This window comes from Camelus bactrianus, chromosome 3 (assembly GCF_048773025.1).
Source record: "Camelus bactrianus isolate YW-2024 breed Bactrian camel chromosome 3, ASM4877302v1, whole genome shotgun sequence".
NCBI lineage: Eukaryota > Metazoa > Chordata > Mammalia > Artiodactyla > Camelidae > Camelus > Camelus bactrianus.
The window spans coordinates 98,684,612-98,697,236 of NC_133541.1; the positions used below are offsets into that span (position 1 = coordinate 98,684,612).

The following is a 12,625-nucleotide window of genomic DNA, read 5'->3' on the forward strand; positions in this document are numbered from 1 at the left end:
AAAAAAAAAAGTCAGTGCCAAACTTAAATATAATTTCCTACATAACTTACGTACTACTCTGACCCACTGTTATGTCATTCAGAACTCCCATCAGGCCCAGCACAGTATGGAGTCTTACTGAATTTGGTATTGCTCTGAATTAATTTATCTCAGGTTAGAAACCCTCTGAGAGAAGGATTATGGCTACGCCTGCCTACTCCAATGGATGCAGAGTAGATGCTCAGTAAAGAGTGTGTTTAAATAACTGGAAGTTCGTCCACGCAGGAGTGTGGAATGGCTTCTTCACACTTCTCTTAAAGATGGGTTTTGAAAGCCCTTCCATGGTCTCAGCCAGAACTGTGTTGCTTGGAGGCAGCCCCGGCTAATAACCTTCGCCTCTCCTCAGCTCAGCTGATACTTACTTATTGAGGAGAAGCTTTATGTTGAAACCCCAAACTTGCCTTATCTCTTTCTTAGAAAGCTCTTTATCACTGCTTAGCAGGGACATACATATCAAAATTGAGTGAGCCTAGGTGGTCTCTCTGGTTAGTGGTGAGTAGAGTCTAATTAGGTGGGAGGCAAAAGTCACTTATTTTAAAGATTCTTTGAGCAACTTTACTTTGGCCTAGCTAAAACTAGAAGTAAAAAATCATGACAGGTTTAATTTCAAAGAGAAGTAAGGGCTTGTTTTACAGATCAGTAAGCTTTCTCCTTTCATCAAGCTTATTTCTAAGTTTGTATGTGTGTGTATGTGTGTGTGCTCATCCCTGTTATATTTTAAATGATTGGAACCATTAACTTGCTATTTGGACTGTTTTTTTTTTTTAAGGGATGCTTTGATTTAAAAGGTGGTCTGTCTAGTATAACCTAAAAGCTTTAGTAAATAACTGCTTCTAAACTACCCCCTCCTGATTAATGAGGCATAAGCCTCTACTTCCTAAAGTAACACGAAAGATAAATTGATTTTTAGGGTAGTTTCACAAAGAATTAACAGATTCATGTTGTGTGTTGCATCTTAAAGTGAATTTTGCCGTGTGAATGGAAGTCCCTCAAAAGTCAAGTATAAGGATTTGCTTTTATATAACTTTCTAATTAAATCCTCCTACCCAAATTGAGGACATTTCTGGGCATTTGAGGGTTGTAGGGGATTAGGTCCTCATGAGGTCATTTAGCCCAACTTTTTGGGTTTCAGATAACAGATATTTTCTGGAATAAATGATCTCTTAAAAATACCCCCCAAAACGTGGCTAGAAATAATAAGTTTTACTGGGTTTACTTAGGGTTGAGTGCTTGGATGTCATGGAATGTGCCAAGACTTTCTTGTTCTAAGGATTACTTATGAGGTCAGTTTGATTTTTTTTTTTAAATTATTCAATTTTGGCCACCTTTACGTTAGATTCTGGTATTTTGATCTTTGAGTTTGTCAGTAACCAATTATACTTGTCAAGTTCTTTTCCTAGTGATGTCCATGAATAAATCACAGTTTACTCCGATAGATAGAAGTTCTTATACCTGATCGGTTTTTGTTGAGACTCTTTTTTTTTTCTTGTACCCACTAATGTTACAGAACTGTTGGCGGGAAAGGTAAGGGATGTGACCCTGACCAGATTTGATAGTGACTATATCAGCTTATCACTTATATTTCATCTCTTAATATCCTTACATCCTCTTTTGTCTCCTTTCTGTCCTCTGCTAAATGACGTATATTTTTCAGTATTCCTTCCTTTTCTCCTAACATTCCAGAGATGGGGACAGAGGAACAAGTGTCATTGTCCCTACTTAACAGATGGGGCATAAGAGAGAAATTGAGTAACAAATATACATTAAAAAGCACTCAGAAAACATGTAACCACATCTCCCCATCCCTGGCTTTTCACCTGCTTTGCTGACTTAGGTGCTGAAGGCATATCCATACCAGAGTGTCTCGAGGGCACCCATGGGTAGAGGAGCACTGAGTTAAATTCCTTTGTCCATTTGTATTTCTTCTGTGGTTACTACATGTTTTACAGAAAGAGCCATATTTGTTGACTGGGCATTTTTTAGGAAAAACTTTTAATATACTTCATAGTTTAACCTAGCTGATATCTTAGTAGGTATTTCTAAGCACGTGTAGCTAGCTCTATCTGGGATAACTACCTTTGTCCCTTTTCTTTCAACTACCATCTATTTTGATTCTGCTTAGACTGTTCCCCAGGGTAAATGTCCAGTCAATACCCTAACATCTGAAGAAATGTTGATTTACATACTTCTCTTCAAGTGGCTATGTTCTTTTCTGTGTAATACAATTGCATTAAGCTTAGCCTAGACTTTTAAGAATACAGCTGAAGTAATCTTACAAAGAAGCATTCTTATTTGAGCTGTACAATATACATTACTAACTCTGATCCATCATGGTACATCTTAGTTTTAAAACCTGCTTTTCCACATTGTTTTAGTGCCAAGTGCCATCTTTCACATTTGGACATTCTTCATATCTCAGAGTTCATCAAAATCAGGTGTAACCTGTTCTTGCTTGCAGTTCAAGGAGAGCTGGTTCACTAATGAAATTGTTGTATGCTGAACATTGAATTAAAATACAGATTTAATTTTTCAAGTAGAACTTTAAGCAAAAGTCTTGTCGCTTGGCTTCTCTTATTTTGGCAAAACTCTTACTTTCTATTCTAAGATAATATAGAGCCTAAGAGTTGTAAGATTAGATTTTTATGAACAAAGCCACAAGGTGCTCCCCCTTCCCCATGTATTTCCCAACTTTATGCTAAAAAAATGGATTTCTCAATGTTGATTTGAATATAGCTATTGATTATCATTAGATTTCCTTGTAAGTTACTAAAATGTGCATCTCTTTCCTTGTTTCCCAGGCTGGGCGTAAAGAAAGAAGCGATGCACTCAATTCTGCAATAGATAAAATGACCAAGAAGACCAGAGACTTGCGTAGACAGGTAAGCTGGTAGAAAGTGCCAGTTGCTTTCCTGAATTCTCAATTTTGTTGTTTTGGTTAAAATCCCAAGAAATATTGGGCCCATATTCTTTATTGGGGCAAAGAATGAATTTTTACAGGGAACTGACTATCTCTGTTCGTTTTGTTGCTAATAAGCTTCTAAATGGCTAATAAAATCTCTTGGGGACCTGGAATAATATAGTCCCACTGGAATGGACTGAATAAATTAGCTCTAGTGTGAAAAGGATGTTCAGGTAAGAAAATCAATTTAAAATGACTTGGGGACCTGTGAAAGTACCCTGCAGGATCTTGTGATGTTAACTTAGACACAGAGGCAGAAGTCGCAGTTCCTATTTTGACTTAGCACATTCTGTTCACGCACTCACAGTTCCCTTTGATCCTTGGTGGAAGTGCGTGTCCAGTACAAATATGGTGGGTATAGAGGTATGTGGGGGGCTCAGATTGCCCAGTTAGTAAATACAGAGGGTCTGTCTCTTCATTTAATGGTAAATAATCCCATTAAAATTTTGGAATCAAATTGAGTTTTAGTCTTTAAAAAAAGGTAGGGTTGAATTTGTGAAACAATTCATTAAGACTTAAAAAGAAATTTAATAACCATGCAGACAATTTCCAGTCTTAGTGGAGAAACATCTTATTGTTCATGTCTGACATAAAGCAAAATTAAAGATGGAATGTATCTATTCATTTTCCTTTTGGTAAAGTGGTATCAGAAATGGTTATAAAGATAACCTTGTAGTTTAAGCTTCATAATGTGCTAACCCTGTTCAGATGAACCAGAAAGTGCTTTTTTCTTCCTTTCTCATTTTTATTTAGCCAATTAGGCTAATTATATATATTAATACCAAGGCTATGTGCCAGTTCAACCCAGAGCTGTTTTCTGTTCAGTTTTGTATTATTCCTTTCAGATACAAGCTTTAGTTTTGTAATTCCCAAGAAAAAAGGATTTTGTTTTGAAGACTGAGATTCTGTTGCTGAAATGCTGTAACTGTAGTATAAGCTATTATCTCTACAATCGTGTTTCTTGTGTTGCGGATTATGTAACTGCATGGCTTACACAAGGGTCCTCATATAAGTGCAGCCATACTGTCATGAGCTTTTATTACATTTAAAAGTAGACGAGAAAAAAGCAATCTAGCTTCTTGGTAGAAATAAAATCAAATTTTTACAATTTAATTATTAGCTTCGCAAAGCTGTCATGGACCATGTTTCAGATTCATTTCTGGAAACCAACGTTCCACTTTTAGTATTGATTGAAGCTGCAAAGAATGGAAATGAGAAAGAAGTTAAAGAGTATGCCCAAGTTTTCCGTGAACATGCCAACAAATTGATTGAGGTAAGTGTATTAGTAGTTTTATTAACTGTGGGTAACTTGGCGGAGTGTGGTGATTTTTAATCATATTATTTAATCAGCTGAAAAGTGTGGGGTTCATGTAACATACAATAAGTATAAGGCAAAAGTCTTTCATTATTATTTAATATCTATCCAAAACTATGGTTTTAGTCAGTTTACATTAATTATGCACATGGTTAAATATAGATAGTCCCTGTCCTGGAAACTTAATATCTCTACTTAATGTAAATGCAGATAAAGATAGAACATGACATGCTTACATTTAGAACACCCTATAGAAAGTAATGGCTAGAAGTTGGAGCTCAGGAGTCATACTGCCTGCATCCTGGTAAATTACTGAACCCCTCTGAATTCTCATTTTTTAATCTGTAAAAGGATAATAATGATGACTATCTAGGGATTATTTTGAGGTCTAAAAGAGATGATGTGTGTCAAGTGCTCAACTCTTTGCCTTAGACACAGACTCAGCCCAGTCGTCTTGTTTTAAAATTGAAGAAACTGAGCCCTAACACGTTGCTAATTAGATATGTTTGAACAGTAGAAATGTGTATGTTAGTGGTTGGTTTATTAGGTAACAGGAAGAAAGAGTGAATTGCTATTTAATTTCCAAGTGAGTTAGGCTTGCTCCTACCTTCTGACTACTGAAATCATGTTACTGTTTAATTTATTCATTATTACTTTATTTTAAAAATTTGATACTTGGTAAGCATATATGCAAGTTATTTGATTTTTTTAAACCTTAATGTAAAACATCTAATATTTGGAAAAGATATTCTGTAGACTATTGTTGGTTATTATATATGAACAGAAAATGAGCCTTTTATGTAAAATGTGTGTCTTGTTCATTGGATTTATAGTGACATTAGGCCAGGTTAGTACCATAAAACTATTCTAGGAAAACAGTAGTAATCACATTAAATGTATTACTAGTTTTACATCTAGTTTTCTTTGAACATTAAGCGTTACTTTGACCTGAATTAATAATGTACAAAATACTTAGGTCAGTCTGCTATTCGAGGTAATGATTCTGCCATTTGGAATTAAAATCAGAAGAGTTTCATTTTGTGTCTCCATTCAGTATAACTTTGTTCACAAAAGTCACATGACTTCATGAGGTATAATGTACAAGATTGTCTTCAGGAAGCCAGCCTCTTGTAAGTAGACTACATATTAGAAAGTGTGCCTGTGAGGCAGGAAGCACAGACACTGCCTTGGGTAACAGGTAGCAGTAATGTCATGGGTAGGGCTGTCTGAAAGGACATGGCAGGCTAAACCTCACAGGGGAGCCCTTGTCTGTACTGCAGCTGGAGGGCCCTTTATAAGGACCTGCTGTGCAGTCTTCAGCCTCTCTATCCAACATAATTGACACTGGCTGAGCCCCTACTGTGTACCATGTATATGCAGATACAGTGTACTTTCCACATTTCTCAGGTAAGGAGACTGAGGCTTAGAAAGGTTAAGTAACGTGTATCCCTCCCACGAGGGCTGTGCTGCTCAAGCTTACTGGCATAGTGGAAGCCTTATGCCCAATGAGAAGCACTCAGTGGACCTCATGGCTTTGGAGACCTTGCTCCAGGAACTTTGTCCATGCTTATACTTTTTATTTCATTCTGAACTAACCAAGGGCCCCTTAGAGTTCAGAGTTTCCTTGTGGCAGCTCAGTTCTGACTCCTTTCTCACCTCTCTCCCCTTTCTATGCCCTCCACCCCCATCATCCTCCACACATAATATGTACATATTAAGTGACACAGGACTTTTCATTGCTTGAGCCATAACCAAAGGCTTTGTAGTACCATCCTGCACACAGTTAAATTACATTTATGGTAATAGAGATACTAGGATATGTAATTGCCTCTGTGCATGAAAAGGAAATTTAAAGTGTTGTAGAAGCCTGAAATTCCTAATTTGAGGCAGAACTTTGTTCAGTGACAAGGCTTCTCCCCACACTAGTACTTTTGTATTATAATAAAACACTGAATGAGTGAGAGTTGTTTTAAGCAAAGGTAAAAGACTTGTAATCGCTTTGTTAGTCTCTTGACTTCTTGCTTTCTTTTCATTAGTTCCCCCTCTTAAGCAGAGTAAATGTCTACAGGCCAACTTTTGTTTCAGGGGCCATTTGCCAATTTTCCTGGAGCTTTAGAGGAAGGAAGAGTGTTGTGTGAAAGTTGAGAAGGGCTGGTGGTAATAGGCCTCTGGCAGAAAGGAAGGTCTCAGATTCTTCAGCCACTGAGAATTCTGCCAGATATGTTTGTCTTCCTAAAATACTACAATACATTTCTGCCACTAACCACCTGCAATTAGCACAGACCCCACAGGTAAAGGACATGATGCCCTCAGTGTAGATGCCAGCTGTAAGTTAGAGGGTCCCCAGTCCACTTGCACTTCTGACCAGCTGACTCCAAATTTGGAGGGTTCCCATGGCCCACTTCATGTTCAGTAATTTGATAGAACAACTCATAGAACTCAGGAGAGTACTATACTTATGATTGCATTTTATTGTAAAGGATACAAATCAGGACTAGCCAAATTAAGAGACACATATGGTGAAGTGTGGGAAGGTTTCAGAGACAGAGTGTCCTGCCCTCTCTCCATGAAATCAAGGCACATCACCCTCCTGGCACGTTGGTGGTTCAGTCAGAAGCTACACTGAGTTTCAGTGTCCAGAGTTTTTATTGAGATTTCATTATGTAGGTATGATTGATAGAATCTTTCTTCCCCAGACCTTGGGCTTTCCTGAAAGCTCCCATTCCTCCAATCACATGTTTGGCCTAGTGGCCTGCCCATCCTCAGTCATCTCATTAACCTAGCATGTATAGGGGCTCACCAGGAATTACTTCATTAGCATAAATGATGAATAAGAAAGCCCTTCCTATCACTACTGAAACCTTTCAAGGATTTAGAAGTTCCCTCCCAGGAATCCAGGACAAAGACCAGATATTCTTTATTATTCAGCATCTCCCCATCTTGAAGGTATGTGGAATGCATGGTTTTCAGCTAGTTTGCTACCTAGCCATAAATACCACATACAAGAGGTTAGTTAGACAGGGCAGATTTGTTTCCTACAGCTTTATCTAGATCCTGTTTGTAGCCATTTATCCAGTGATTTACCAGTTGTCTTATCTGGTGCTCCCTGCATTATTTGAGTTTTACCTTTACCTGGAGGTTTGCCCCTCAGGAGCCAGGTTTTCTGTTCTCTCCAGGCACTTGGGTCCTTCTCTTTGTAGTGAGTGATTCTTATAGAATTCATTGATTCTCCCTATGGTATGTAAATAACCTGTTTAATATCCATGTATTGACAGTTAGCCTTTCTTGGACTCCTTCTGTAGTGGGAAAGTCCCTTCTTCCAGAGGCAGCACATTCCACTGGGGGAATTCTCTGGTTGTTAGGAATGGGGAGCCACAGTCTCCTTCTCCAGAACTGTACCTGTCCATCTTTTTACTTCTACACACGAGTGAATTGAGAGGAGCTGTAAGTGCAGAATACATCCCTGATTTGATTTCAAAGGTGTGGTATAGAAAAAGATTGTAAAATATTTTATTAACTTTTTTATTGATTACATGTTGAAATGTATTATCTTGAGATTAAATATTTTTTCTAATTTCACCTCTTGATGTGACTACTGAGAAGTTTAAAAATTCTTACGCAACTCACATTGTACTTCTGTTGGACAGCAGTGGTCTAGATGATTTCCTCAGGTATTTTAGAGGCTCTCTTCGGTCTCCCTCTTCTCTGAATGCTCACCACTCAAGTGGCAGCCTTTATTGAACTCCTGCTTCAGGGGCAGGTGGATTCAGATGGAGCTACCAAGGCTTCCGTTGGCTTTATCCTTTTGGGCAGTGACTTCACCGTGTCCTTCCCACTGTGCTCATAGTCAGCCAGACCCAGGGTTTTGCCTCCGGAGGTGCTGCTGCTCAGTCCCATCTACTTCATTCTGGTCTGTGTGTGTGCAATTGGTTGTTTGGCTCTCTCTGTGGTTTTGACATTTACCTAGTATAAACTTCCTAGATTCAGTCTAGTGTTCTGTCCTTGTCAGGGCTGTTGCTGGCATTGCTCTTATTGACAGACCCTTCCAAACTTAATGTCATTTCTTTCTTTAAAAAAAAAAAAAGATAAGCATTATCTCTTCTCCTTTTATCCAATATGATGTTTAAAAAATATTGTCTAAGACAAAGCATAGGGTAGAACCTTTCAGCTTGCCACAAGAATTCATTCTCTTGATGGCACAGATCTTTGTATATAGTTAGCTGTTCAGCTAGCTATGAATCTCTTAATTTTTTTCTTGCTCCCCCACCCCATGCCCAAGCCAAAAAAAAAAAGTAGTATAAAAAGTTCATTTAATTTGGGGTAAGTGTATTTCTAGTTTCTGAATAGTATTAAGGATAACATCCACTTAGAAATGGAAACCTTTTATGGTGCCTTCTCTGTATACCACATTATGGAAATACAAAATTAGTTTCAAGAATAAAAACCACCTACTGACTCTTCAGGTTTTATACGCAGAAGTGAATTTCTTTGTTCCCTCTGTGTGGATGCAGTGTTTGGAAGGCTATGTGGTGCCTGCTGCCTTTTGGATCCTTATTAAATGACTGTGATTTTACTTGGGAAAGCAAATAACAGTGTTTGCTGTGAGGCTGCTCTTAATTTCTCAGGGTCTGGCTAGGACCTCTGACTGCCTCTGACTGTTGTTGTCAGTGGGGTCCATTACCTCCCCACGTGGTCTTGAATCCCCGTTTTTCATGCGAAGGGTATATAGAGGTAGTGAGTAGGCCTCTGAGTGGGGAACAGGAGTTGAGGGTCAGTATTAGTAATCTGGGTGTCACTTCTCTTCATTTTCTTCTGGAACTAGCAGTGAGGGCTTTTCTGTCACCTGTGTATGAAAGGGCATGGCTGTGCCTCATGGTAACGGTAACACCTTTTATACTTGACTCGCCCATATCAAGTTAATGATTTCTTTATGTTGCTCTTCAGTTTAGTGTATTGAGGTGAAAGAAATTATTTTCTGTCAGAAATACTAACCTTTTTGTCAGTAATGCAACACCCATGTGTCCTTTAATTGCTTCATTCTTTGCCTACCTCCTTTGCTGTGAGCAGCTTAATAGCTAAAGCACAATCTGTTTTCCCTTTCTAATTTTGCTCTCTTCTAGGTCTTTTTTCAATTTCACGAATTGAGAATGAAATAGGAAAAACACATTTCACAAAATCTTGCCTATAAAGACTATGTATCATTTAGTACCCCTTTCTGCTCAGCCCCAGTGTATTGAAATGGGCCTTTTATTATAATGAACTTGCTACAGTAAGATAGTATTTTGTTCATTGCCTTGTGAATTAAGAACCAAAAAGTAAATGTAACTGGTATGATTTTGAACTGGATTATCATTACTTGGGCCCCCCACCCCACCCCAAGCATTTCCCATTATCCAGGACTTCATAGAGTATGGCTTTATTGGATTGAAATGTATATTTTAACTGCAAATTGAATGATCTGCATTATAACTTTTATTCTGTGATGTGCTGATAATATGCAGTAAAGTGGCCTTGAAGAAGCCTCTGTAAGGAGCATTTGAATTAAACATTGACCTTATACGATCTACCTGTAACATCTTGGATATTTTCTCATTGCCTCTGTAAAATACTGTAAGCTGAAATTCTTGCAAATGGCAAATTAAATGAAGCTTCAATTTTCCAGGACTTGTAGGATGTTTGCACTAAAGCAGGCAGGTGTTCTTGAGGGAGAGTGCTGACCTTGGATTCCAGAAGGATTTCCTTAGCATATTGAGCTTAGTTTTTCTCACATTTTCAAGGGTCTTTAAATTCAGATGTGTGGGCCTCTGCAAGAAGAAAATGTCTTGCATGTACTGTTTTAACACCTTGACCCGAAATAAGCTTTTTTGGCTGAACTTAACCACCTAGTCAGATTTTGGTATGGTCAAGTGAAGGTGATGGGTGAATTTTGTTCTCAAGGAGCATCGAGATTCTTTTCTTTTGGAACATTGGTAGGAATGATTAAGGAAGCACTCTGCCCAGCTCTGGCCCTGCTTCAGAAAAGAGTGTAGGCTCTCCTGTTTCCTCATCAGAAGAGCTGAGGGACTAATGTTTAGACATGCACCCTTCCTGGCTTTACTGATAGACTATTCAGGAGGTTAGACTGAGATAGGGAACTTTTTAAGTGGTCCATATAATAACATGGAAATGGAAATGATTACAGTATCACCTGAGTGGTAAACTACACATGATAGCCTTTTTTTAAAATATCAGATAGACAATCTGTTTGAAATAGTTTGATGTTTTAGTAAATTCATGATTTCTAATACTGTTAATAGATGTATTTATATCCTGCCTCTTCCAAAAATTAGGTTTGGCATGGTTTATTTTGAACAAAAACATGTAAGGTAAAATAAGGTAGATGCAGGAAATCAGGACCTAGGAGAGAAATAACAGACAATTATGAACTATTATTGCCATATTTGAGTTTGGTTGTGGCACTGTACTTCCTGGTAGCATGGAGGAAAGGATGAAACACAATCAGTTGTGTAGTCGTTGTTGTTAGAAAGGAGGAAATATGCCCATTTTATCATGGGAGATATGCCTATCCTAAAAATAAAATGTTTAAAAAAAAATCCCTACGTGGGGCTTTTACAGAAGGGACAGTTAATGATTAAATAGATAGGGTCCTCAACAATTTTGATAATAAAAATAGTAATACATTCCACATGATTTTTTTTCCTTGTAAATTCCCTAAAAAAAAGGCAAGATCATAATATTGAATCGACACTGAGTTGAGATCCAAACAGCTGTGATCTGGTGAGGGGCTAATTCAGCATATGTGGCTTTCATCTCCCATTGACAATACTAGCAGAACAGCAGGCTATGAGTCTTTGAATCTAGGACTTCCTCCTAATCATCCCAGTATATAGCTTTGTTTCTTTTTTAAAATAATCTTCAGAATTTCTGTTTCTTAATATTTTAAATGTATCCTTTGGAAAACATTTAATTACTGTTGTTCTGGTTAGCAGTTTTTTTTTTTTTTAAACTGTTAGTTTTGTACATAAACATTTATTACCATTGTGACAGTGTGGATTCAGTTTACCATTGGATTTATGTTCTCTCACTTTCCCCTTCTTAATCATCTGCTTCCATCCCTCTTCCTCTGTATCTAACACTTCTTTCCTTTTTTGTATTGATTGGGTCCCCTCACCCCCTTCTGTTTTTCCTCCCTCCTCTTGCTTGGAAACCATACACTCTATTGTTTTATTAGTAACAACTCTGGATATTTTAGCATGTATGTTTAACTCAAAGGTTGTTGTTAATCAGTATCTTTTCTTCCTTCTGAAACAATATAAGAATCTTAGACTTTTTTAACTTCATTCTCTAACTTAAATATTATTGTTGTCCAGTATTTTGGTTTTCTTAATTCTTAGCCCAGGAGTTAGACACTGTTGATATTGCTTTATTTGCTTATTTCAACTTTTGCTTTAAAGTTGGCATCAACCTGGTACCATATTTTCATTGCTTCCCATTTCTTATTGCATATTAGACCTTCCTTCTGGGATTGCTTCCTTTTTTCCTGAAGCATCTTCATTAGAAACTCCTTTCGTGGGGCAGGAAAGATCTGTCTGGAGTAAATGCTCTCTGATTGTTTCTGTTTTTGCTTTTAGTGTCTTTATTTTGCCTTAATTCTTGAAAAAATAATTTTATTGGATGTACAGTCCTAGGATGATGCCCCTGCTGCTACCCTTCAGTGATCTGAAGATACCAGTTCCCTGTCTCTGGCATCCATTGTTTCCTTTGAGAAGTCAGCTGTCAGTCTTGCTGAGCTTTCTTTGTAGATAATTTGTATTTACTTTCTGGCTGTTTAAAAAAATCTTGTCTTTGTTCTAAATCTTCATTACATTCTAGTGTGTCAGGATATGGATTTCTTTTTGTTTACTCTGCTTAGAATTTGTCTTCTAAAATCTGAAAATATGTTTTATCCACTCTGAAAAATTTTCAGCCATTTTACCTCTTTCAGTATTGCCTCTTCCACAATCTCCCTCTCTTTCCTTCTGAAATCTTTGTAGTTGAATAGGAGACCTTAGTCTATCTCAAGTGTCTCTGAATTTATTTTATGGTTTCCATGTCATGAAAATTTCTTTGATTTCCTGAGTAATTTCTTCATTTTGACTTCCAGGTTAGTGATTCTCTTTTAAGCAGTGTTTGGTTGATATTTTAAATTTCTAGAAATGGTAGGCACTACTACTTTCCTCTTTAAGTTCTATTTTGATCCTTCTCAACTCTGCCTAGTCATTTTTTAGTGTGTTTTTCCTTTTCTATACTTTGTATACTTTCTTTTATTTCTA

The 12,625-nt window shown here is 37.4% G+C and overlaps 1 protein-coding gene across 1 annotated transcript in view; it reads left to right on the top strand.

Annotated features, from left to right (window-relative positions):
* The window catches only part of CTNNA1 (catenin alpha 1), a 154,234-nt gene that overhangs the window by 107,325 nt on the left and 34,284 nt on the right, over positions 1-12,625 (top strand). Inside the window, exons 8-9 of the mRNA XM_074360744.1 lie at positions 2,838-2,918; positions 4,119-4,271. Of these exons, the coding sequence (XP_074216845.1) occupies positions 2,838-2,918; positions 4,119-4,271 (234 nt within the window). The remainder of the gene's footprint in view (positions 1-2,837; positions 2,919-4,118; positions 4,272-12,625) is intronic.